The 26,660-nt window shown below is 38.0% G+C and overlaps 2 protein-coding genes across 6 annotated transcripts in view; one reads left to right on the top strand and one right to left on the bottom strand.

Moving 5' to 3' along the window:
* The window catches only part of TOGARAM1 (TOG array regulator of axonemal microtubules 1), a 114,161-nt gene that overhangs the window by 15,767 nt on the left and 71,734 nt on the right, over nt 1-26,660 (top strand). For 4 of the 5 annotated variants that reach the window (XM_050795808.1, XM_050795807.1, XM_050795810.1 and 1 more), the window contains exons 2-4: nt 16,293-16,449; nt 19,886-20,020; nt 25,242-25,544. In XM_050795808.1, coding sequence (XP_050651765.1) covers nt 16,293-16,449; nt 19,886-20,020; nt 25,242-25,544 — 595 coding nt within the window. The remainder of the gene's footprint in view (nt 1-16,292; nt 16,450-19,885; nt 20,021-25,241; nt 25,545-26,660) is intronic. The other variant, XM_050795809.1, reaches the window with a different exon arrangement.
* Nucleotides 1-26,660, bottom strand: part of KLHL28 (kelch like family member 28) — a 119,714-nt gene that overhangs the window by 55,213 nt on the left and 37,841 nt on the right. The window lies entirely within an intron of this gene.

Raw genomic sequence — 26,660 nt, 5'->3', positions numbered from 1 at the left:
GGTTTCACCAGGTTGACCAGGCTGGTCTCAAACTCCTGAGTTCAAGCAATCCTCCCTCCACTGCCTCTGAAAGTGCTGGGATTACAGGTGTGAGCCACCGTGCCTGGCCTAGCCTTCTTTTTGAAAAGAACTGGGCAGCACCACCTGAGCTGATTTAAGGGAAATATAAATGGTTTCCGTTTGTATAAATACTAACATGAAAATTTGAGGATAGTTTGTGATTTGTGTGCTTTAAAACTGTAATGGCAACATTCACAAAATCATTATAAGTTTTTAAAGATGTGTGCATGGGGATGTGCTTTCTGGAAAAGGGCACTGATTGAGAATCATGAAGAGTTAAGTTACCTTATTGGAGCAAAATATGAGGTAAAGTTAGTTTTCTCCTCTCCTCCCAAATTCCACTGTGCCCTCCAAAAAGGGTGGAGCAGATTACAAAGGACAATTGGCTGTTTGGAAAAAGAAAAAAAAAATGTTTAGCTGATATTATAATTGAGCCTTCCTCAGTGAATACTAACCATACATGTATGACATAGATAGAAAAATGAGATTTTTGTGCCTAAATGTTTCTAATTTACTTAGACAAAAATGTGAAGATTAAAAGATAATATAGCAAATTGGAGAGTTAAACATCAAATTATTGATAGAAGCGGTAGTTACTAAAAGAAGATCAAAGCCAGGAGCAGTGGCTCACGCCTGTAATCCCAGCACTTTGGGAGGCCAAGGCAGGAGGAGTGCTTGAGCCCAGGAGTTTGAGAGCAGCCTGGACATATAGTAGAAGACTCTAAAAAAAATACAAAAATTAGCCAGGCATGGTGGCACATGTCTGTAGTCCCAGCTACTTGGGAGACTCAGGTGGAGGATCACTTGAGCCTGGGAGGTCGAGGCTGTAGCGAGCTGAGATCATAGTGTCACTGCACATTAGCCTGGGGGACAAAGTGAGACCTTGTCTCAAAAATTACAAAAAAAAAAGAAAAAAGATGATCAAGAGCCAGGCATTGGTTAGTGACATTAAATATGAAATTTCCAGAAAAAAATCATAAATATTTCAATTACATATTCCTGTAGCCCATTTTGGAGATAAATAGACCAGTTTGTTCGGAAGGATGATTTTTTAAATGTAGTGGTGGCAGGCCAGGCGGGTGGCTTACGCTTGTAATCGCACCACTTTGAAAGGTCGGTGGGGGGGCGGAGCAGATCGCTTGAGATCAGGAGTCTGAGACGAGCCTGGCCAACATGGTGAAACCTCGTCTCTAGTAAAAATACAAAAATTAGCTGGGCGTGGTGGTACGCACCTGTAATCCCAGCTACCCAGGAGGCTGAGGCAGGAGAATCACTTGAACCCAGGAGGTAGAGGTTGTAGTGAGCTAAGATGGCGCCACTGCACTCCAGCCTTGGCAACAGAGCGAGACTCCGTTCCCACCTGCCAAAAGTAGTGGTGGGAAATATGATTACAAGAGAGAGGGAGGGGCTAGATTGGAGGCTCTTGAATACCATGCTAAGGAATTTAACCTGTTATTTTGACAGTAATTTGAGACTGCTGGATGGTTTTTGTTTGTTTCTGTTTTGGGGGAGGGGGTCTTTTCTTTTTAAAACTCTGTTTAGAAAAATTAATCACAAAAGCAGCAATGTGTAGTTTTGTTTTGTTTTAAAGAAAAGCTAGAGATTGGAGACTGGAAAACCGATTACATGCTTATTAGAATGATTTAGGTGTAAGTTGTTCATTTTTATGAGGATTAGCAGGGTATCAGGATTAGGAAAAAAGGGATGGATGCAAGAGATATTTCAAAGGATTTAGTGACTAAGTGTTGGAGGAGAGGGAGAGAAAGAGGAATAACTAAAATTTGAACAAAGTAACTAAATGCATCATAGATCCATGAAGAGATAAGAAAGCCTAGAAGGAGGAAGTTAATTTGGGGGGAAATACGAATTTTTGGTGAAGGAAGATAGAATATTCTACTTGAATTGGAAGACTGTTATTTAAGAGATATGAATATAACTGGAGATGTAGATTCTGGAAGTCATGTGCTGACGTAATTGCTGAAACTGTGAGAATGGATGGGCTCTCCAGTGAATGACTTACAGAGCAAGAGAGAGAGGGTAGGATCAAATCTTGTTATACAACCTCATTTAGAGAATAGCAGTAGGAGATATAACCAAATAAAGCAAAGAGAAGTGTGCCCACAAGTTGGAAGAGAGCCAAGAAAAATAGGTTTTAGAATCAAAATGGTGAGGGAGTTTCAAGGAGTCATCAGTGTTAAATGCAGCACAGAGCTTGGGGAAAATGAAAATTGGAAAGCACCATTTGTTCTTATATATTACAGCCTACTACTTGTAAAGTGGTTTTTGAAGGTACTTTTCTCTTAATTTTAATCTTTCTTAATGTCCTCTTAAGTTTTCTGATTGTAAAAAAGTTATACATGCTCATTATAGAAAATTTGAAAAATATGGAAAAGCACAGAGGAAAAGTTTGTGCTTTTTTGTATTTCAAAAAATCTCACTCCTAGAGGTCTACAATTAATAAATTGTAAAAATTTGTTGCCTATACTTTTAGTATCATTTCAGTTTATGAATACAGGTGTAGGTTCTTCTATCCATCAATGAAAGTTTCCCCTTTACACTTAATTTTTTTTTTTTTTTTGAGAGGGAGTCTCCCTCTGTCGCCCAGGCTGGAGTGCAGTGGCACCATCTCGGCTCACTGCAAACTCCACCTCTCAGGTTCAAGTGATTCTTCTACCTCAGCTTCCCGAATAGCTGGGATTACAGGCTCACGGCCACTATGCCTAGTTAATTTTTGTATTTTCAGTAGAGGTGGGGTTTTGCCATGTTGGCCAGGCTGGTCTTGTACTCCTGGCCTCAGTGTGATCCTCCCTCCTCTGCCTCTCCAAGTGCTGGGATTACAGGCCTGAGCCGCTGTACCTAGCCTGAACATTTTTTTCTTTAACATAAAATAATCTGTAGTGGGATTTTTTATAGCTACTTAATATTATATCATATAATATCATGGTGTGTTTGATCTCTTACTTTGGAATATTTAGACTTTTAATTATGTTTTTGTTTCTGCTATTTAGTGGATTTTTTTTGTGCTCTGACATATTACAGATTGGTAACCAGATTACTGTGATATTTCAAGTTTGCATCTCTGTGTATTTAGGAGTGTTTTAATGGGTTAGTGGAGTCAAGTAATCAGACATCATTAGCTGGCTACCATTTAGCTTTATTTTTCCTAACAGATTTCACTACAAGGTGGTAGGAATCATAGTAGTCAGTAATCTAGACTAAAAAGTAAGGAGTATACTTGCTTCATGTGTATGTGGGTACTAGGTCTGTAGTTTTTTCAAGGTAGAGGAATTGATTATTGGAAGGTCACTGGGGCATATAAAAGGGCAGTTTTAGTAGACTGTTACAGGCGGAAACCAAATTTAAAAGTTTATGAGGTGAATTGATGAGGAAACAGGCAGTAAGCAGTTATTCAGCATCTGTCTTTTTAATCATCTAATCTGTGCAAAACTGAGTGAGAGTTTATAAACTACTCTTTATTGCACTGCCCTAGGATTTTTGCCTCATTTAGTATTTAGCACATGTAAGTGATTTATTCCTTCTCCTCAATGATGGTAAACAGTATGATGGTAGGGACTGTCTTCTTTTTTGTTTAATTAGTTTTTGTTTTTGTAACAGTACTAACTACAGTGCTCTTCCCACAAGTATCAACAAATATCTGTTAAATGAGAAAACATTTAAGGGTTTGACAGTGAAAGAAAAGACCAAGCAAGATAACAGCACAAGGATATAACAGGATAAGTTAGTACTGTGCTTTATTTTTAAGTAAAGAACACCTGATTTGGAAGAGTCAGAGAAAGGAGCCATCTGTGAATTACACATGCCTACTCTGTGTCTTTATTATGGTAGGTGTTAGACATGCAAAATGCAGCGATTCAGTCCCTGCAGTCATACTGGAGAGGGAAAGGAAAGGAGATAAGTTCCTAAGTAAAGATTAAATGGGTCAAGGACACAAGCATAGAGAGAGGTTAGCTTTGGGATAGAGAAGGAAGTCTTTTTCTCTGAAGCTAAAGGAAAAACAAAGAGAAGATGACTTAAAATATTAAAAATTTTTGCTGGGCGTGGTGGTTCACGCCTGTAATCCCAGCACTTTGGGAGGCCAAGGCGGGCAGATCCCAAGGTCAGGAGATTGAGATCATCCTGGCTAACATGGTGAAACCCCGTCTCTACTAAAAATACAAAAAATTAGCTGGGCGTGGTGACGGGCGCCTGTAGTCCCAGCTACTGGGGAGACTGAGGCAGGAGAATGGTGTGAACCCTGGAAACGGAGCTTGCAGTAAGCCAAGATCACGCCACTGCACTCCAGCCTGAGTGACAGAGCAAGACTCCATCTCAAAAAAAAAAAAAAAAAAAAAAAAAAATTTGAGGTAGCAGGAAACAGTGTGTATTTTAAGTCAAAAGAAAGGAAGATATGAGTTAAGTGCAGTGTTTATCAAATTTTAATATGCAAATGAATTACCTCAGGATCTTGTTAAAGTACAGATTCTGATTTAGTTTGTCTAGACTGGGGCCTGAGCCTACATGTAGAATAAGCTCCTAGATGTTGCTGATGCTGGTGGTCTGTGAACCACTTTGTGAGAAACAGGCTTCTAGATTCTGTTAAACTAAGGGGCAATTAAGAATGATAAATAGAACATTAGAGATTTTAAGAATGTGGGATTTAGAATAGTTAATATAACATTTGATAAGAAATTAGAAAAACTAAAATTATTAAATTGTACTAATGTGTTTGGTATGGGTTAGTCCTAAAACTTGAGATTTTCCTTGGATGTTGGATTGTTCCCATTAAGGTTTAATTTTCTTTTTAAAATTGTGTTGTGATGCACGAAGAATTTTAAAAACTTTTATTTTTTATGCTTGTGAAAATCGCAAACAACACAAAAGCATATATCTACTCTTAGGATAGATGTTGCTTATGTCAGAGCTATATAGAACGAACTATTGGTAACAAGATATTTTACCGCGGAAAATGTAGAGGCTACTACCAGTATGTAAGTCTTTTGAGGCATTTGTTTTAGTCACCTTGCATGAATAATGGGTAAACTAATTAAAATTTGGGGAACAATAAGAATATTCATTGGTATTTTATTTTTCATGTGGAAATTGAATTTAAGAGAGTTTATAGGACAAAACTTGTTATTACCTTAACATATGATTATGAGATATGTGTACAGATAAATGTTACAGTGTTTATTAAGAGTAACAATATTTAAAGCAAAGTAAGAAAGTGAGAATAGCCATATCTTTTAGAAGAAATAAAGCAGTTAAAATGATTTAAAACAGGCTAAAGACATGGAAAATATTTTAATGGTACATAATAATATTAAAAATACATCAATTTTTGTGAACTCTTATCATTTCTGTGATAATATACCTTTAGACACATACAAACATGGAATTAGATGATAACATTTAAAATTTCAAAAATTTTAAATAAATTTAAACATAATTAACCTTAAAGTATATTAAATAAGACAATGTATATATTATAATTATTGTTATCATCTTAAAAAAACTGTAACAGCTGAATTCAGTGGCTTGTGCCTGGAATCCCAGAAATTTGTGAGGCTGAGGCTGGAGGATCACTTGAGGCCTGGGCAATATGTGAGACCCTGTCTCTAAAAAAAAAAAATACAAATAAATTAGCTGGGCGTGGTAGTGAGTGCTTGTAGTCCCAGCTACTTGGGAGGCTGAGGTAGAAGGATCGATTGAGCCCAGGAGTTCAGGTGTGCAGTGAGTTATGATCGTGCCACTGCACTCCAGCCTGGGCAACAAAGTGAGACCTCATCTTTAAAAAATATAAAAATAATAAAAAATAATAATTAAAGAAAAAGAAATTGAAAAAAAAAAAGCGATACCAGTTCCCTTAATAATGGACAAAGCATATCGATTACCTTGTATACATATTTCTATTTCCCTGTAACTTGTACCTAGGACGATGTCAGCTTTATATATTAAATACAACCTTACCCAAATAAACCAACTTTTGTTTCCTCAGACACAGAGAAAACCAAAAGTCATGTAACCCAAAACTATCTTTTTTTTTTTTTTTTTTTTTGAGATGGAGTCTTGCTCTGTTACCCAGGCTGCAGTGCATTGTCACAATCTTGGCTCACTGCAACCTCTGCCTCCCAGGTTCAAGTGATTCTCCTGCCTCAGCCTCCTGAGTAGCTGGGATTACAGGGGCGCACCACCACGCCTGGCTAATTTTTGTATTTTTAGTAGAGATGGGGTTTCACCACGTGAGTCAGACTGGTCTCGAACTCCTGACTTTGTGATCAGCCCGTCTCAGCCTCCCGAAGTGCTGGGATTACAGGTGTGAGAGCCACTGCGCCTGGCTTTCAGATCCTTTTTAAGTGGCAAAAATAAGCATATGTGTTAACATCATCCGAAGCATATATATATATACATCCTTTAACCCAGCAGTCCCCAATCCTTTTGGAACCAGGGACCAGTTTCATGGAAGATAATTTTTCCATAGACTTCAGGGGAAGGGGAATGATTTCAGGATGAACCTGTTCCACCTCAAATCATCAGACATTAGATTCTTAGAAGGAGTGTGCAACCTATAGATTCTTTGCATATGCAGTTCACAATAGGGTTTGTGCTCCTATGACAATCTAATACCACCGCTGATCTGACAGGCAGCAGAGCTCAGGCAGTAATCCCAGTGATGGGGAGCTGCAGTAAATACATTTGAAGCTTTGCTCCCTTGCCCGCCGCTCACCTCCTGCTGTGTGGCTGGGTTCCTCACAGGCCAGGACCACCAGTCCATAGCCCAGGAGTTTGGAAACCCTGCTTTAACCTATTGATTGGTTATTCTATGATGTATAAATATAAGACACAAGGGTAAATTATAAAAACAAATTTGATAATCAGTGATTTGCATTTTTATCTTAATTAGAAATTGTTCGGGATCTAAAGTTTTCATTAATTCAATTTTAGTCTAAAATCTTAAAGTTAGCTAAGGGTCTGATAATTACAATAGAAGTTGATATATTAAGCATTATTAGATTTACATCATTATAAGAATTGACCTCTTTTTATAAAGGTATTGTCTTATTAAACTTAGTTGAGTACATGATTTTACAATTTTATATTTTGAAAGTAATGATGTTAATGTATACAACCTGTGAAACCATTAGAGGAAATTTAAGAAATTTTAGTTAGGTAGGTTTTTCTGACAAAAACCTATGATATAGTTTGCACAGCTATATCATACTAATATTTTTATGGGGTAGTAAAATCTAGACAAATAACTGTTTTTAAGAAAGTATAATTTGTCCAAAGAACTATCTTAATTAGACTTATTATGTGAACTTTTTTGTTGTTGTTAGAGACACAGCCTTGCTCTGTTGCCCAGGCTGGAGTGTAGTGGCATAATCATAGCTCACTACAACCTCAAACTCCTGGGTTCAAGTGATCCTCCTACCTCAGCCTCCTGAATAGCTAGGACTATAGGCTGGGGCCAACACACCCAGCTAATTTTTAAATTTTTCATAGAGACAGGATCTTGCTCTGTTGCCTGTTGCCTAGGTTGGCGATCCTTCTTCCTTGGCCTTCCAAAGTGCTGGGATTACAGGCATGAGCCACCACTCCTGGCCCAACTTTTTCTGAACAATTATATACCAGTTACTACAGATACTAAAACTTTCAAGTTTGTTAAGAATTTTTTTTTCTTGTTCTTTAACCAAGTGACTGAGGTATTTAAACTCAAAACTAACCTGTGTTGGCCGGGTGCGGTGGCTCACGCCTGTAATCCCAGCGCTTTGGGAGGCCAAGGTGGGCAGATCACGAGGTCAGGAGATCGAGACCATCTTGGCTAACACAGTGAAACCCTGTCTCTACTAAAAATACAAAAAATTAGCCGGGCGTGGTGGCGGGTGCCTGTAGTCCCAGCCTCTCGTGAGGCTGAGGCAGGAAAATGGCATGAACACGGGAGGCAGAGCTTGCAGTGAGCTGAGATCGCGCCACTGCACTCCAGCCTGGGAACAGAGCAAGACTCCATCTCAAAAAAAAAAAACAACAAAAAAAAAACTAAACTGTGTTTTCACCTCAATTTACATTTTGACACCTTCATTTTTTTTTTTCTTAAAGAGACAATATATTTAAAATACATAAAAAGTAAAAAAAAAAAAAAAGAACTTAAAAACTTTTGGGTATTATTTAGTCCAATATGATATAAGCACTTAACATATTAATATGATGCTTATGAACCAATTGAAACAGGAGCTTGTTCCAGCTGATTTTATCTTGATTTATTAATACTGCCCATAGGGTAGACAGTATATATCAATTTGTGTGCTCCAAAAATATATCATACTCATGAAATGACAAATTTTTCCCTTTTTTATAACATAGATAATTTAGTTTTGATAAACCAGCAGAATTTAAGATGGAAGCAGGTACCAAACTATTAAGAATGTTGATCGGTTAAAGAAACAAAAACATATATTCCTTGTAGCAGAAGTATTACTGTTGAGTGGTAGTTTCAAATATGTTTTCACAAATTCTTTGAGATTCTTCCTTTGAAGAGGTTGGAGTCTAATTCCCCTCTGAGTGTGTTTGGATTTAATAGTTCATTTCTAACAAACAAAGTAGAAGTAATAGTGTGTGATTTCAGAAACTAGGTCATAAAAAGGTACTGCAGCTTCCATGTCGGTTGCTCTCTCTCACTTGACTAGGCTCTGAAGGAAGCCAGCTGCCATGTCTTGAGTGGCCCCTTGGGAGGCCCAAATGGCAAAGAACAGAGGCTTCCTGACAGTAACCACTTGAGTGAATGTCAGGGATTTTCAAGTATCAGTCAAGCCTTCAGTTGACAACAGCCTAGCTAACATTTTGATTGCAGCCTTAGAGTAACCTTAACCATCCAGCTAAGCCACTAGCCAGAATCATCCCGCTAAGCTGCTTCCAAATTCCTGTTCCACTGAAAAAGAGATAGCAAGTGTTTGTTGTTTTAATTTACTGTTCAGGGATAACACATTAAACAGCAATACATAATGATAATTGTAATTCCCCCAAATTTGGTAAGACACTTTTTATTTTCAAGGTCCATATCTTATACAATGACATTGAATTTTCTTTGTTTTTAAAGTGCTAAACTTGCCTAAGATTTGGAAAACTGTTAAATATTATTTTATTTGGCTTTTGGAAGACATTTTTCTGACTCACTTCATCTAATTTATAATTAATGTGTTCACCATCCGTTCTTTAGCTTTAGAGTTCTGAAGTAATATTAATTTGCAGTTATTCAATTATTTGTAGAAGCCAAAGAAAACTGATCTTTGAATGTTATAAATTTTGTTTCTTCTGTGGTATAGAATTCCATTTTTGTAGATAGTGATGGGTATTGGGTCCCTAATAAGCAAACATGAAAAAGCCTTGAGTTTTGGATGGAGGAGAAGAGTAAAGGAGCAGCCTATATCAGTACATTAAAAAAAACAAAAAACAAAAAACAACTGTATTAGTGTATTCTCATACTGCTATAAAGATAGTCTGTTCTCATCCTGCTATAAAGATCGGCATTTTGTTCAAAACCATTCAACAAGTCTCTAGGAAGTTCCATGCTTTTCCACATCTTCCTGTTTTCTTCTGAGCCCTCCACACTATTCTAGCTTCTGCCTGTTACCGAGTTCCAAAGTCATTTCCACATTTTCAAGTGTCTTTATAGCAGTACCTCACTACCTCTGTACCAATAAACTATAATAGTCCATTCTTACACTGCTATAAAGAACTGCCCAAGACTGGGTAATTTATAAAGAAAAGAGGTTTAATTGACTCACAGTTGTGCATGGCTGGGGAGGCCTCAGGAAACTTACAATCATAGTGGAAGGAGAAGAGGCACATCTTACGTGGCAGCCGGTGAGAGAGAGTGAATATGTGAAGGAGGAACTGTCAGACACTTGTAAGACTATCAGGCCTCATGAGAATTCACTGTCATGAGAACAGCATGGGGGACACGGTCCCCATGATCCAGTCACCTCCCACCAGGTCCCTCCCATGACGTGGGGATTATGAGGATTACAATTCAAGATGAGATTTGGGTGGGCACACAAAGTCTAACCATATCATAAACATAAAAGACAATAAGGAAAGCAGATTCTAGATTCCCTCCTAGCTATGCCACCTGATTATACTATCATCCAGCAGAAATCACCAAATAGACCGTAAAATCAAAACCCAGTTTCACCCACTGCTGCCATCTGTGTGAACACAGTTGTCCATGTGCTCAATCAGAATCAGAATCAGCCTTTGCCAAGAATACGGTTGCACATATATCTTTGTGTATTATATTGTTGCACATGAGCCACATTGCTCAGTCACTTATATGAGGAAAGTTTAACTGAGAACTCAAGACTCTAGGTCTCAGAAAGGATGCACTTTCAGGCCACATGTTTAACTCTCCTGTTTGGACTTAGAGGGACAATATATTAGTGAAACCTACAGAAATAAATGGCAAACAAGGAATCAGAGACATTTAGTTGGTTATTTCACACACTAGTTATTTTGCATGCAGTTTGCAATATTTTTTCCTTTCTTTGATCAGTCCTCGTTCTTCCTTGATTCAGCTGATTACCTTACTTTTAACATGTATGAAAACAAACTGCACACAAAATAACTAAATAGTCTATATTTTGTTTGCACATTTTATGAATGTGGTTAGCTAACAGCAACAGAGAGTTCAGTGTGGGTAATCTACCTTGTGTAGGAAGTTTACAGATATTTTAAAAAAACACTTTGGGTTTTTTCTTTTGTTTTTGAGATGGGATCTTGCTACGTTGCCCAGGTCATTCTTGAACTTGGGCTCAAGTGACCCTCCCACCTCAGCCTGCTGGGATTACAGGCGTGAGCCACTACACCCAACTGAGGCTTTTTTCTTTTTTTTTTTTGACAAGGTCTCACTCTGTCTTCCAAGCTGGAGTGTGGTGGCACAGTTATGGCTCACTGCAGCCTGGACCTCCCAGGCTCAAGCGATCCTCCCACCTCAGCCTCCTAAGTTACTGGGACTACCAGAACGCAACACCTGGCCTGGTTAATTTTTTATTTTTTGTAGAGATGGGGTCTTGCCATGTTGCCCAGGCTGATGTCAAACTCCTGAGCTCAAATCATCCTCTCACGTCCACCTCTCAAATAGCTGAGATTAAAAGCATGAGCTGCCGGGCGCGGTGGCTCAAGCCTGTAATCCCAGCACTTTGGGAGGCCGAGGCGGGTGGATCACGAGGTCAGGAGATCAAGACCATCCTGGCTAACATGGTGAAACCCCGTCTCTACTAAAAATACAAAAAACTAGCCGGGCGTGGTGGCGGGCGCCTGTAGTCCCAGCTACTCGGAGGCTGAGGCAGGAGAATGGCGTGAACCTGGGAGGCGGAGCTTGCAGTGAGCCGAGATCGCGCCACTGCACTCCAGCCTGGGTGACACAGCGCGAGACTCCGTCTCAAAAAAAAAAAATAAAATAAAATAAAATAAAATAAAAGCATGAGCCACTGCACTCAGCCTTGATTTTTTTTTGTTTTTGTTTCTTTAATTTTAGCTATGTAGCATATGTGACAGTCTTTCTAAAGTCTGCCAGTCTCCTTCTGTCAGCACTGCTACCTTGAGCCATGTATGTACTATTTCCCCCATTGGAATATTTTGCTTATCAATCTGAGAAAAGCCTGGGGAGCAATCTGAATGTTCCATCAAAGGAGAGTGGCACATGTAGTCAATGGAATATTAGATAGCCATTAGAGATAATTTATGTCCTTAGACCCAATAGTTCCATTTTTAGGACTTCTATAGGAATACAATATGCAAAGATATGTGTGTAACAATGTTCACTGCAAGATTGTAATAGTGAAAAGTTGTGGCAAAGAAAATGTCCATCAGTAAGGAACTATGAGTCTAAAATAAAAAGATGTGTATGGTCTTACATGGAAAGATGTCTACATATTTACTGTGTGCCAGAGTATCATGTGTTCTATTTGTTTTTTAAATAGCTTATTGAAGAATGTTTACATATAGAAAAAGAATGTTTACATATATGAAATATGTTTACATATAGATAACAGGATTTATCAGTAAGATTCCAGTGAGAGTGGTCCCAAAGAATAATTTAAGTTTATATCCTATTTCTATAGTTTGCATTTTTTAAATTTAATTTTTCTTTTGATAACTTTGATATTTTTTATATTTTTTACAATAAGCAATTATTATTTTTGTAATTAAAATTTATAGCCAGGCTGGGTGGTGTGATCCTATAGTCCCAGGTACTTCGGTAGCAGAGTTGGGTGAAACACTTGGGCCCATGAGTTCTAGGCCAGCCAAGAGAACATAGTGAGACCCTGTCTCTTAAAAAAAAAAAAAAAAAATGTATAGCCACTTATAAGGGGTTTTAACAGCATGAGAAGTACTTTTATTATAATGTGAAGTTCAAAAGTAGGATATAAAGTTTACATATAGTATCACAGCTGTTTTTTCTAAAGTGTACATGGGAGATTAATTTGAAAGACACAGTGATGTTTACAGAAGGTAACTGTGGTTAATGGGAATAAACTTGTTTAATGCCCACCATGAAGGGGCATGGGTGGAGTCCAGGTGAAACCAGAAAGAACTGGCAAAAGTGAAAAGTTCAAAAACTGGAGGTCAAAATAAAGTTTAGTACAAGTTCAGTAAAGCCAGGAGTATAGGTGATTTCTGAGAGAATTAGATATTAAAAGGTCTTTTTCTGGTAAGTTTTTGCAACCAAAATAGAATTAAAACTATTTTTGAGATGCTTTAATTCTCGTGCCAAAAGCTAAAATAAGATGCATTAGGTCAGAGGATTAAACAAGAGTAAATTTTGTAATTTTTTTTTTTTTTTTTTTTTGAGACGGAGTCTTGCTCTGTCTCCCAGGCTGGAGTGCAGTGGTGCGATCTCAGCTCACTGCAAGCTCCGCCTCCCAGCTTCACACCATTCTCCTGCCTCAGCCTCCATAGCTGGGACTACAGGCGCCCGCCACCAAGGCTGGATAATTTTTTTGTATTTTTAGTAGATATGGGGTTTCACCGTTTTAGCCAAGATGGTCTTGATCTCCTGACCTCGTGATCTGCCCACCTCGGCCTCCCAAAGTGCTGGGATTACAGGCGTGAGCCACCATGCCCAGCCTAATTTTTGTAATCTTTTTATGAAAAATATGCAGGGATTCAAATGCAAAGGCTAAGAGATAATAGGCTATGTGTAGTGTCTCACGCCTATAATCTCAGCACTTGGAGAGGCCAAGGTGGGCAGATCACTTGAACCTGACAGTTCGAGATCAGCCTGGGCAACACGGCAAAAACCTGTCTCTACAAAAAGTTTAAAAAAAATTAGCTGGGTGTGGTAGCATGTGCTACTTGGGAGGCTGAAGTGGGAAGATCACCTAAGATGGGGAAGGTCGCTGCAGTGAGCCATGATCATGCTATTGCATTCCAGCCTGAGCAACAGAGTGAGACCCTGTCAAAAAAAAAAAAAAACAAAAAAAAACAAAAAACACAACTCAAAAAAGATTGAAACAGTAAATAACACTATGTAAATTTCAAACCATCGTTAATATTAAGTGTGAAACTTGCTTAATCTGTTTTCATTTACTGTAACTCTAAGGAATTAAACAGATTTTTAGGTATTAACTGCAAAGATTGAAAATTCAGTTCCATGTTCCTGAGAGTCATCAAGTGCTTTAAATAGACTGCTTCACATTTGGTAACATTAACTTACAACTCTTTCAAAATTTATGAATTCTATTTTCTTTTACTCAAAACCACTTTTTCTTCATTGTTTCGTCCCATCAAAACTTACCCTAATGAAAATCATTTACTTTTAAGAGAGACCTAAACGGGACTTTCATGTTAATAATAATTGGTATGTCCTATAGTCTGCTTTCAGATGCACAATGCAAAACTTAATCTCTGCCTGACTTCTCAAGATTTCTGAAAATGCCACATTCACATACACACATACCACTACCCTCATTAACATTACCACCCCCACCAGTTGTTGTATGTATCTGGCCTATATACTAATATGTGTTTGCTAAACAGAAATTAATCACAAAGTAAATCTAACATAAAATGCATTCCATACTGGGCTGGGTGCGGTGACTCATGCCTGTAATCCCAGCACTTTGGGAGGCCGAGGCGGGTGGATCATGAGGTCAGGAGATTGAGACCATCCTGGCTAACAGGGTGAAACCCTGTCTCTACTAAAAATTACAAAAAATTAGCTGGCATGGTGGCAGGCACCAGTAGTCCCAGGTACTCGGGGGACTGAGGCAGGACAATGGCGTGAACCCGTGAGGCAGAGCTTGCAGTGAGCCGAGATCACGCCACTGCACTCCAGCCTGGGTGACAGAGCAAGACTCCGTCTCAAAAAAAAAAAAAAAAAAAAAAAAAAGTATTCCATACTGTAGAATTATTTCTGGATTACTCACTATATTAGCTGTGTTAATATGTCATCTTTTAATAAATCAGAAGTCGACTATAATTGGTTTTGTTTTTTATTCCATTATATCCTTTTAATGCTGACTGCTGTGTAATCAATCATGGATGTTAACTGGGTTTTGAGAAAGTAAAGTCAATCCTTTTTTATTCGGGCATTTTTTTTTTTTTTTTTTTTTTTGAGACAGAGTCTCACTCTGTTGCCCAGCCTAGAGTGCAGTGGCATAATCTTGGCTCACCGCAACCTCCATGGTCTGTCAGGTTCAAGCAGTTCTCCTGCCTCAGCCTCTGAGTCAGCCTCCCCAGTAGCTAGGACTACAGGTATGTGCTACCATGCCTGTCTTAATTTTTTATTTTTACTAGGGATAGGGTTTCACCATGTTAGCCAGGAAGGTTTTGAACTCTTGACCTCAAGTGACCCACCCACCTTGGCCACCCAAAGTGCTAGGATTACAGGCGTGAGCCATCATGCCCAGCTGAGGGCATTCTTTTTTTTTTTTTTTTTAATGCAGGATCTCAGTCAGTCACTCAGGCTGGAGTGTAGTGGTGCAATATCAGCTCACTGCAGCCTCTACCTTTCAGGCTCAAGTAATACTCCTACCTCGGCCTCCCGATTGGTTGGGACCACAGGCACATTCCACCATGCCTGGCTAATTTTTGTATTTTTTGTAGAGACGGGATTTCACTATGTTGCCAAGGCTGATCTCGAATTCCTGGGCCCAAGTGATCCACCTGCCTCTACCTTCCAAAATGCTGGGATTACAGGTGTGAGCTACTGCACGTGGACTCATCTGGGCATTCTTAATTTTGTTTCTTATCATTTCTGGGTTAATTTTTGAAGGAGGTAATAGGTTTTTCACAAAATTTGGTAATAAATAACGTGTGTACCTGAGGCATAATAGACATATCTTTAATTTTATTTTGCTGTTTGATACTTGGCAAAGCTTACAAAGAAACATACTGACAAGGTTTATCACCACGTCTATATTTGATTGTGTCTATCAGCTCCAAATAAATAGATAGGAAGTATAATTTCCTGTCAATTCATTCAGTTTTTTTAAATGTTTTATAGTCATGTTGAATGTGAAATGATCCGGGACAACTGATGTTATCATTGGTGAAGAATTTTGAACACTTGAATCATGCTTAGTTAGTTCTTTAACTGATATGTGTAACTTCAAAATTGTATCCTGGCACCTTGTTCCTTAACGATCATATGGGGTTTATGAGAAAGGACTTGAAAACCATGAAGTACTAGACATATATAAAGTATTATTTACTGGTTTTAACTAAGAGACCTAGTGTAAGAAAATCTCCTAAGGGAACTGTGACATAGGTTGCCATGTCATTTACATTGACATTTGGGCTGCAGAATATGGATAATAGATTTGCCTCAGTAAGAACAGTATAGTAGAATGCTTGCTTGTTCAGTGACCTTCAATTAGCACTTATTGTCTAGTGCTCAAAGATAGCATAGTTTGAGGGGTTATGCTGCTGAGTCTGATCATCCTTTTAGTCATTTGTATTCTCTCCTTCCTTGTTGCCAGAGTATACTGTAGGATGGTAAGGAACAGTAAAGAGTTGGGGTGAAGTAGTAAGAAAAAAAAAATAGCATTTCTGTTCTGGAATGAAATGTACTGTTGGTGTACCGTACTAAATATGGATGTTTATCTGTATCATAATATATTTAATAAATTAAAATGTATTCTAACCTGAATTTCATACTTGGATCTAAGTTATTTTCTCATATTTATTACCAGGAAGAATTAACACAAATTTGCTAATTTATTATTCTGTTCTTCTAGTTTTCAACATATGATTTCATCCCATCTCCAAAATTAAAGCCCTCTCAAGGAATGCCAGTCAATGATGATTTATGTTTTAGCAGAAAAAGAGTATCAAGAAACTTATTTCAGAATAGTCGGGATTTTAACCCAGATTATCTTCCTTTATGTGCTGCTGGTAAGTACAAGTTGCTGATGATGGTCATGTTGAACTAAGTTAGAGACTTCTCTTAACTTCATAGTGCATTCAAAGACTCATAGAACTTTTAATCTAGTAGGCAGTTCAGATTCAATAAGTTATTTATTGAAGATCTGATAAGAATGGACACTTAGACTTTATTATCTCATAAAACCCTGGAGGGTTTCTCATTGAAATTGTTTAAGTATTAATATAGGGCAATATTTGCTTAATACATCACCCATATTTATTAAGTATCTCCTATGTGTCAGGTGCTTTTTTAAGTCCTGGGGTTCTGCCTAGTAGAGCTTGCATTCTACTTAGGAACGAGAACAGACATTAAATAAATAGAAGACATAGTAAGTTAGCTGGTGGTAAATGCTATTAAGGAAAACAGAGCAGAAAGAAGGCCATATTCAGGAAAGAATATTTGAAACAAACCACAATATATCAGGAGAAGAGAATAAATAATTTCAGGAAGAGGGAACAGTCAGCACAGAGTAACTAGGAGAGAAGTGTGTGGGGAACATGTTTGAGAAATATCAAAGAGACTAGTATGTCTGGAATGAAATGAGAAAGGGGAAAATAAGTAGAAAATTAAAGACATAATAGGGGTCCTTATTTAAGACCTAGTGGACTTATAAGTGAACTTTACTTTTTACTCTGAATGAGGAGCATTTTGAAGAAAGAATTGACATCACTTACTGTGTTTCCAGGCTCATTTTGTATTTTATTGTTAAAATAGATGAAAGGGGAGTGTATTAGTTTGTTTTCATACTGCCATAAAGACATACCTGAGACTGGGTAATTTATGAAGAAAAGAGGTTTAACTGGCTCATGGTTCTACGGGCTGTACAAGCTTCTACTTCTGGGGAAACCTCAAGAAATTTACAATCATGGTATAAGGCAAAGGGGAAACAAGCATGTCTTACATGGTGGGAGCAATAGGAAGAGAGTGAAGAGGGAAGTGCTACACGCTTTTAACAACCAGATCTTGTGAGAACTCTTATCATGAGAATAGCTCCAAAAGGAGAAACCTGCCACATGATCCAGTCACCTCCCACCAGGCCCCACCTACCTCCAACATTGGGGATTACGAATTCAACGTGAGATTTGGGTGGGGGCACAAAGCCAAACTTTGTATATTGGAGAGCAAGGTCAAAAACAGGAAGACTGATTAAGAATCTGTTGTAGTAATCGTGACTGGAGTTGATGGAGGCTTTAACCAGGATAACAAGAATGTGGTAAGAAGTGATTGGATTCTGGCCGGGCGCGGTGGCTCACACCTGTAATCCCAGCACTTTAGGAGGCCAACACAGGCAGATCACGAGGTCAAGAGATCGAGACCATCCTGGCCAACATAGTGAAACCCCATCTCTACTAAAAATACAAAAATTAGCTGGGCATGGTGGTGCAAATCCCAGCTACTCAGGAGGCTGAGGCAGGAGAATCTCTTGAACCCAGGAGGCGGAGGTTGCAGTGAGTCGAGATTGCACCACTGCACTCCAGCCTGGCGACAGAGCGAGACTCCATCTCAAAAAAAAAAAAAAAAGAGGTGATTGGATTCTGATTTTATGTCAGAGGTAAAGTTGAGGTAGTTTGCTGGTAGATTGGGTATAGAATGTGAGAAAGAAGTGTCACTAATGCTGTAAGGATTTTTGGCCAGAGCAACTGAGAACATGGACTAAGTGTTACAGAAAGTAAATATTATGGTACTTCAGAGGAAATGCTCATTGTCGTTGACCATAACATTTAGAAGAAAAAGGAGAGCATAGGAAGAAACTGCCTTTGTGGATATTCGTCAACATACCTGTCTTTATAAATGACCATATCATTTAGAAAGAGGTTGAGGCCAGGCCCATGCCTCATGCCAAGATCACACCACTATACTCTAGGCTGGGCTACAAGCGTGAGACTCCGTCTCAAAAAAAAAAAAAAAAAAAAAGGTTGAGCTTGAGTTCTAAATGATTGTTTAGGATTTCAAGATATAGCACCCAGGTAATTAGAAAAATTGTAGTGTGTTGGCAAAGTGATACTGTTAGAAGGGAAAATGGTTTAGAAGGCAAAGATTTGACTATGTTATAGATTTAAAAATGAATTTAACATCTAAATAACAGTTTTCAAAATTTGTTGGGTTTGAGTTGAGATATATTATTCAGTAAACATTGTTCCCTAGGAGAATTTGTAGACCTTTATGCAGTGAAATTCTATAGTATTTTCATACAAAAATGAAGTGGTATAATGACTGCATAGTTTATTTTGGTGTTTAATAGAGAAGGAGAAATGCAAGAATATGTCCAGTTATGTTTGTAGCAGTTTTGATTTCTCTGTACTATTGAGAAGCTCATTTCCTAGTTGTACAGATTTTAAACAATTGGGGAATAAGGAAATATGTAACCTAATGCTTGATTGGATGATATAAATTACAAATACTGTAAGGATTCAAGAAAGGAAAACATAGGTATTGAAGTGGTTTCAGAAAACTGCAGGAAAGAGGTTGAGCTTGACTTTAAATGAGTAAGAGGCTGGGCACCGTGACTCACGCCTGTAATCCCATCACTTTGGGAGGCCGAGGCAGGTGGATCACCTGAGATCAGGAGTTCGAGACCAGCCTTGAATAGCTGAGGCAGGAAGATCACCTGAGCTCAGGGAGGTCGAGGCTGCAGTAAGCCAAGATTGCACCACTGCATTCCAGTCTGGGCAATAAGAGAGAGGCCTGGTCTTAAAAAAAAAAAGAAAAGAAAAAGACATCCAGGACATGAAAGATAAAGAGACTTGATATAGTAGGGAGAGAATTTTTTTTTAAATCATACAGTTTCAGAACTACAAAGGATGGGCTCATTTAATAGATGAATACACTAAACGCCAGAGGAGTCATTACCACCTTTTTTTCTTTAGACTTATTCACCTTCCCAGGAATAACCTTAACCAGACACAGGAGGGGAAATGGGAAACGTGTCTGGATAAGCTTAGAATCTACGTGAATACCGTGTGGTATATTAGAAAAGAAAAGAGGTTGCAGTGAGCCAAGATCACACCACTGCACAAAAAAAGTAAAATAGAAAAGAAAAGACTTTGGCCATAGAGCTTTTTGGGTAGTGCATATACTACAAATACTGGGAAGAAGGAAAGCCAGGTCTGGAGAAACATTCCATGCTGAGAGTAAGAGTGTAGGAAGAAGCTGCTTCTGCGGATATTTTTCAACATACCTATCTTTTCTGTTATTTGCTAGTCTGTCTTCTGTCCTTTAACTCCTGCCACTAATCAGATTTTCTAATATCAAAAGCTTTATCCCTTTCTTGCCTGCCTACCTCACTGCACTTATACACTTATATTTATTTCCACCTAAATTGCACTAATATTTATGAAATAAGATGTATTCATGAAATAAAGTTAACTTTTGCTTTTATGTTTTCTCCCCTCCTTTCTTCAAAAGGTACTACTGGGACTCATCAAACAAATCTTTCTGGGAAATGTGCACAACTTGGATTTTCACAATTATATGGTAAAACTGGCAGTGTGGGTTCTGACTTACAATTCCTAGGGACAACTAATAGTCATCAAGATAAAGGTATAAGTTCCAAATTTACTTGGAAACAAATGATTTGTAAATATTATGTGGGGATTCCGACACTAACTTATATGATATTTTGTGCAATCATACTCATCACAAAAAAAGGATTTTGTTATATTTTTAATAACTTTTTTCATAATTGTTACCCTAAAGTATTAGGTTTTATAATCTTTATGTAAATACAACTGATTAAAATTAGAGTTCAGATACTCATGGTGGAGATGAGTGTTGCATTTGCTTTAATATATGCATAATAGTGGTACATATTTGTGGGCTACATGTGACATTTCGATATACAATGTGTAATGATCAAATCAGGGTATTTAGGATATGCATCACCTGAAACATTTGTCATTTCTTTGTGTTGGGAACATTGCAAATCTACTCCTGTAGTTATTTTGAAATATAAATTATTGGCCGGGCGCGGTGGCTCAAGCCTGTAATCCCAGCACTTTGGGAGGCCGAGACGGGCGGATCACGAGGTCAGGAGATCGAGACCATCCTGGCTAACACGGTGAAACCCCGTCTCTACTAAAAAGTACGAAAAAAAAACAACTAGCTGGGCGAGGTGGCGGGCGCCTGTAGTCCCAGCTACTCGAGAGGCTGAGGCAGGAGAATGGCGTGAACCCGGGAGGCGGAGCTTGCAGTGAGCTGAGATCCGGCCACTGCACTCTAGCCTGGGCGACAGAGTGAGACTCTGTCTCAAAAAAAAAAAAAAATATATATATATATATATATATAAAAATTATTGTTAACTCTAGTCACCTTATTATGCTATATTGAGCACTAGATCTTATTCCTTCTTATTTTATTTTATTTATTTATTTATTCATTCATTCATTCATTCATTTATTTTGAGATGGAGTCTTGCTCTGTCACCCAGGCTGGAGTGTAGTGACAGGATCTCAGCTCTCTGCAACCTCCACCCCCACCCCTGGGTTTGAGCAATTCTCCTGTCTCAGCCTCACAAGTAGCTGGGACTACAGGTGCACGCCACCATGCCCAGGTAATTTTTGTATTTTTAGTAGAGACGGGGTTTTACCATATTGATCGGGCTGGTCTCAAACTACTGACCTCAGGTGATCCACTGCCTCGGCCTCCCAAAGCACTGGGATTATAGTCGTGAGCCACTGTGCCCGGCCTCTCGTTTTATTTTTGTATGCATTAACCACCTTCTCTTTATAAACCCCTTCTCATTGCCCTTGCCAGCCTCTGGAAACCATCATTCTGCTCTCTACCTCCATGGGATTAATTTTTTTTTTCTTTGTTAGCTCCACATAGGAGTGAGAACATGCAATATTTGTCTTTCTGTGCCTTACTTATTTCACCTAAGATAGTGTCCTCCATTTTTATACAGGTTGTTGCAAATGACAGGATTTCATTCTTTCTATGGCTCAGTAGTACTCCATTGTGTATATGTACCACATTTTCTTTATCTGTTCTTCTGCTGATGGACACTTAGGTTGATTCCATATCTTGGCTATTGTGAATAGTGCTGCAATAAACATGAAAGTGCAAATACCTCTTTGATATACTGATTTCCTTCTTTTGGATATATGCCCAGCAGTGGGATTGCTGGATCATATGGTAGTTGTATTTTTAGTTTTTTGAGGCAGGGTCTCACTCTGTGGCCCAGGCTGGAGTGCAATGGCATGATCATGGCTCACTGCAGCCTCAACCTCCTGGGCCTAAGTGATCCTCCTACCTCAGTCTCCCAAGTAGCTGGGACTACAGGCATGCACTACTATGTCTGGTTAATTTTTAAATTTTTTGCAGAGATGGGATTCCACTATGTTGACCAGACTAGTCTCGATCTCCTGAGCACAAGCAATCCTGCCTCAGCCTCCCAGAGTGCTAGGATTATAGGTGCAAGCCACCATGCCCAGCACATTTTTAGTGTTTTGAGGAACTTCCTTGCTATTTTCTATAGTGTCTGTACTAATTTACCTTCCCACCAGCGGTGTACAGGCATTCCTTTTTGTTGTCATCCTTGTCACCATTTGTTATTTTTTATCTTTTTGATAAAAGCTATTTAACTGGAGTGACATGACATCTCATTGTGGTTTTGATTTGCACTAGACCTCTACCTTTCACTGTATAGAAAAATCAAATCAAAATGTATTAAAGACTTAAATGTAAGCTGAAGTTATAAAACTGCTAGAAGAAAACATTAGTGAAATACTTCAGGACATTGGTCTGGGCAAAGATTTCTTGAGTAAGACCTCAAAAGCACAGGCTACCAAAGCAAAAATGAACAAATGGGATCACATTGAGCTAAAAAGCTTCTGCATGGCAAAGGAAACCATCAACAAAGTGAAGATACAGCTTACAGACTGGGAGAAAATATTTGCAAACTATTCCACTGTTGAGGGATAACCAGAATATATAAGGAACTCAAACAATTCAATAGCAAAAAAACAAAAATACAATGTGAAAATGGGCAGAAGACCCGAATAGGCATTTCTTGAAAGAAGACATACAAATGTCTAATAGATATATGAAAAAAATTGCTCAACATCACTAATCATCAGAAAGATGAGCATTTTAATACCAAGTCATTGAAAATAACATCCATTAAAGAGTGTTGTGTTAGCAGATGACAATTATTTTCTATAGCAGTTTAAAATTTTTTTTTTTTTTTTTTTGAGACGGAGTCTCGCTCTGTCGCCCAGGCTGGAGTTCAGTGGCACCATCTCGGCTCACTGCAAGCTCCGCCTCCCGGGTTCACGCCATTCTCCTGCCTCAGCCTCCCGAGTAGCTGGGACTACAGGCGCCCGCCACCTCGCCCGGCTAGTTTTTTGTATTTTTTAGTAGAGACGGGGTTTCACCGTGTTAGCCAGGATGGTCTCGATCTCCTGACCTCGTGATCCGCCCGTCTCGGCCTCCCAAAGTGCCGGGCTTACAGGCTTGAGCCACCGCGCCTGGCAGCAGTTTTAAATTTTAAGATGATTTAGAATGTATTATGTCTCTTGTTAGGAACCATAACTTCCTAAACGCTGACCTTTCAGATAAGACATCAGATACAGAAGAAGAGGAAGGATTTGAGGCCGGTTATCTGTCAGGAATTTGGGGATTGAAGGTGTTCTTAAATGTCCATGCTAATTAATAGCTTTAACAATTATTAGATAGAGGTAGGATCAAATTAAATATTTCTTTAGGTATTTTGAATTTTATTGTATGTCCTTTACTAAAGTGATAGGGATATACTTACTTGTTATGAAAAATAATGATTTGAAATTAGTAGAGAAGATTTAGTGTATTTAGCACTAACATTTTAACTACCCTTTCCTGCACTCATCCCAAAGACCCACATAACCCCTTAAAGTTATCCTTTGTGGTATTATCTACACCACAATAAAATAATCCATCTTTCTTAATAATGTGGGTATTTCCTAAATTTTCACTCCTGAATATCTTTGGGACTCATAATTGGTATAATCGGAGAGAGCTTGCTGTGCCACTTAACCTGTTCCTGTTTAGGCTATCCCTGAATGATTACATTGCCTTTGAGGACTATCCACTCTTAGTGTTTAATCATACTGCATAGTGGCTCTGGTTTTCTATTGGAATAGTTATTAGAGAAGCTGGTATAAAGGGATATCATGTTTTTCTGAACCTAATAGAATTTAACTTAATGCTTGGTTATGCATTAAAACCACTACCATATCAACTAATATTTCCCTTGTGATCTCTGAAGGACCTGTGGTATGGATGCCAAACAATATAGATGTCTGCATCCCAATTTACATGTTGTAGTGATCCACACTAAGTATTGGAAATTTTGGTGTATGTTACATTGCATTGTTCTTTTGTATATGCATAATATGATAGGATGTTTGATTTCTTCATAAGAAATATTTTTAAATCTCAGCTGGGCATGGTGGCTCACACCTGTAATCCCAGTTCTTTGGGAGGCCAAGGCGGGTAGATCACGAGATCAAGAGATTGAGACCATCCTGGCTAACACAGGTGAAACCCTGCCTCTACTAAAAATTACAAAAAAGTTAGCTGGGCGTGGTGGCAGGCGCCTATAATCCCAGCTACTCAGGAGGCTGAGGGAGGAGAATGGTGTGAAACCGGGAGGCGGAGCTTGCAGTGAGCTGAGATTGCGCCACTGCACTCCAGCCTGGGTGACAGAGCAAGACTGTCTCAAAAAAAAAAAAAGAAATATTTTTAAATCTCTAGGAATATTTGAGACATTGTCATAAAAGCATCAGAACCTGTTAATAGAGCACTGTAATTGAAATGAGGAAACTGAAAGTTTTAATTCTATATGTAAATCTGTGACTAAGTCTCCTATATTTCTCTACCCAGATAAGATTTTGGTATAAGTAGAGGTTTTAACCGTCAGATATGAATTAAAAGTAACGGATATATAATATATACAGTTGTTTAAGTCTTCAGAAGAATGTTTGCTTTATTAATATACATAAGCTAGGTATTTTGTCATGGAAAACCTTTTTAAAAACATTAAAGGAAAATTTAAAGGAACCCCTAAAAGATTACAAATAGACTTTTTATATTAGTTGAAGAATAAAAAGATCAATAAAAGACAAGGAAGAAGTAATAAAGAAAAAAAACAATAAATAGCACAAAATAAGATGGTAGAATTAAAATCAAATGTATGAATAGTTTCCCTAAGTATAAATTGGCAGAACTTACAACTTAAATGACAGAGGTGATCAGATCTTATTTTTTTAGTTTTTCATTGAGGTGATCTTTTTAAGAGCATTACCTAAAATACATCAAAATAGGTTGAGAGAAAGTAAAGCATGGAAAAGATACACTAGGCAAATGTTCAGAGAAGAGCAAATAGAAACATGTTGATGATAAGGAAAATATGCACACCAAAACTAAAAACATTTTTAGTTCTAAAGAGGGTCATCGTAATGAGAAAAAGAAAATTCACCAAAAAGACAAGACTTCTCTGACATATGTATACATATACATGTATGTATGTATGTAATTGATAAAATTACAAGGAGAAAGTTAATTATAAATGTTAGTACAACATTTTAATGGGATAAAGAAGTTTTGAATTAGAAGATACAGAATATTTGAATAACACAAATGAAATTAGTCCCTTACCTCATACTATACAAAAATATAAATGCAAATTGGAATGAAAACCTGAATGGGAAAAGCAAAAAGCGAAAAAGCTTTTAACTTTTAGAGCTGTGTATACATAAATAACATATTATCTTTTGTTTTATTACAGTGTATGCTACCCTCAGTTTTGGCAGTAAGACACAGCAAACATTTGGTAGTCAAACAGAGTGTACTTCCTCAAATGGTCAAAATCTAAGTCCAGGAGCCTACATCCTTCCATCCTATCCTCTCTCATCACCTCGAACTAGTCCAAAGCATACATCTCTTATTATATCTCCAAAGAAGTCACAAGATAATTCTGTTAATTTCTCAAATTCCTGGCCTCTTAAAAGCTTCGAAGGACTGTCAAAGCGAAGTCCACAGAAGAAGCTTGTCAGCCAAAAATCGTCTGATCCTACAAGTAGAAATGATGGTAAAAGTCAATACTTTGTTCAAATTTATTTGTGTTTGAATTAGTACTTTGAAGTTAATGCATAGGGCTGTTAGATCTTTAAAAGCTGGTAAATAACATTTTATCTGTCTGAATTTAGTAAATATTTAGGAAAATATTTAATAGTGTGTTAAATGGATCAAATGTATAAAATTCAATTGAAATTCTCATTTCTTACATTGCCACTTCAGAATCCTTTTTGGAACCAGGAAAATACTGATACTTTTGTTTGTTTGTTTGTTTGTTTGTTTGTAAATAGAGATGGGGTCCTACTATGTTAACCAGGCTGTTCTCAAACTCCTGATCTCAAGTGAATCTCCCATCCCGTCCTCCCAAAGTGCTGGGATTACAGGCTTGAGCCACTGTGCTGGGCCAGAAAATAATAATGTTTTATAATGAACATGAATAGCTAATATTGTTTGAGAACCTACTAACAACTTTACAAATATAAGTAATAATGTTTTATAATGAACATGAACAGCATATGTTCTTTGAGAACCTACTAACAGCTTTACAAATATAAAATGTCATTCATATGCTTATTGCAATTAATGCCTGGTATCCATTTATTCAATATTTATTGAATTTTTATTGTATGTTAAAATTAATTTGAAACTTTTTTTTTTGAGATTGAGTTTCGCTCTTGTTGCCCACACTGGCAACCTCTACCTCCCGGGTTCAAGCAATTCTCCTGCCTCAGCCTCCTAAGTAGCTGGGATTACAGGCATGCACCACCACACCTGGCTAATTTTGTATTTTTAGTAGAGATGGTGTTTCTCCATGTTGGTGAGGCTGGTCTCAAACTTCCGACCTCAGGTGATCCGCCCGCCTCAGTCTCCAAAGTGCTGGGATTACAGGCCTGAGTTACCGTGCTCGGCTGAAACATTTTTTATTATTTGTTATAAACTAAAATACTCTTTCTTAACAATAACCCAGTCCAAAAATCATGAAATTAGCATATGTAAGTTCATTCAGGACACATTCAGTCTTAAAATAAAAAGTTGACTGAGCCTAGTGGGTCATGCCTGTAATCCCAGCACTTTAGGAGGCCGAGGTAGTTGGAGATGAGTTTAAAGATGTTTCACCTTTAAACTATCC

This window comes from Macaca thibetana, chromosome 7 (assembly GCF_024542745.1).
Source record: "Macaca thibetana thibetana isolate TM-01 chromosome 7, ASM2454274v1, whole genome shotgun sequence".
NCBI classification, from domain to species: domain Eukaryota; kingdom Metazoa; phylum Chordata; class Mammalia; order Primates; family Cercopithecidae; genus Macaca; species Macaca thibetana.
The sequence above is the reverse complement of the archived record's forward strand: the minus strand, read 5'-3'. Positions and strand labels throughout refer to the sequence as shown.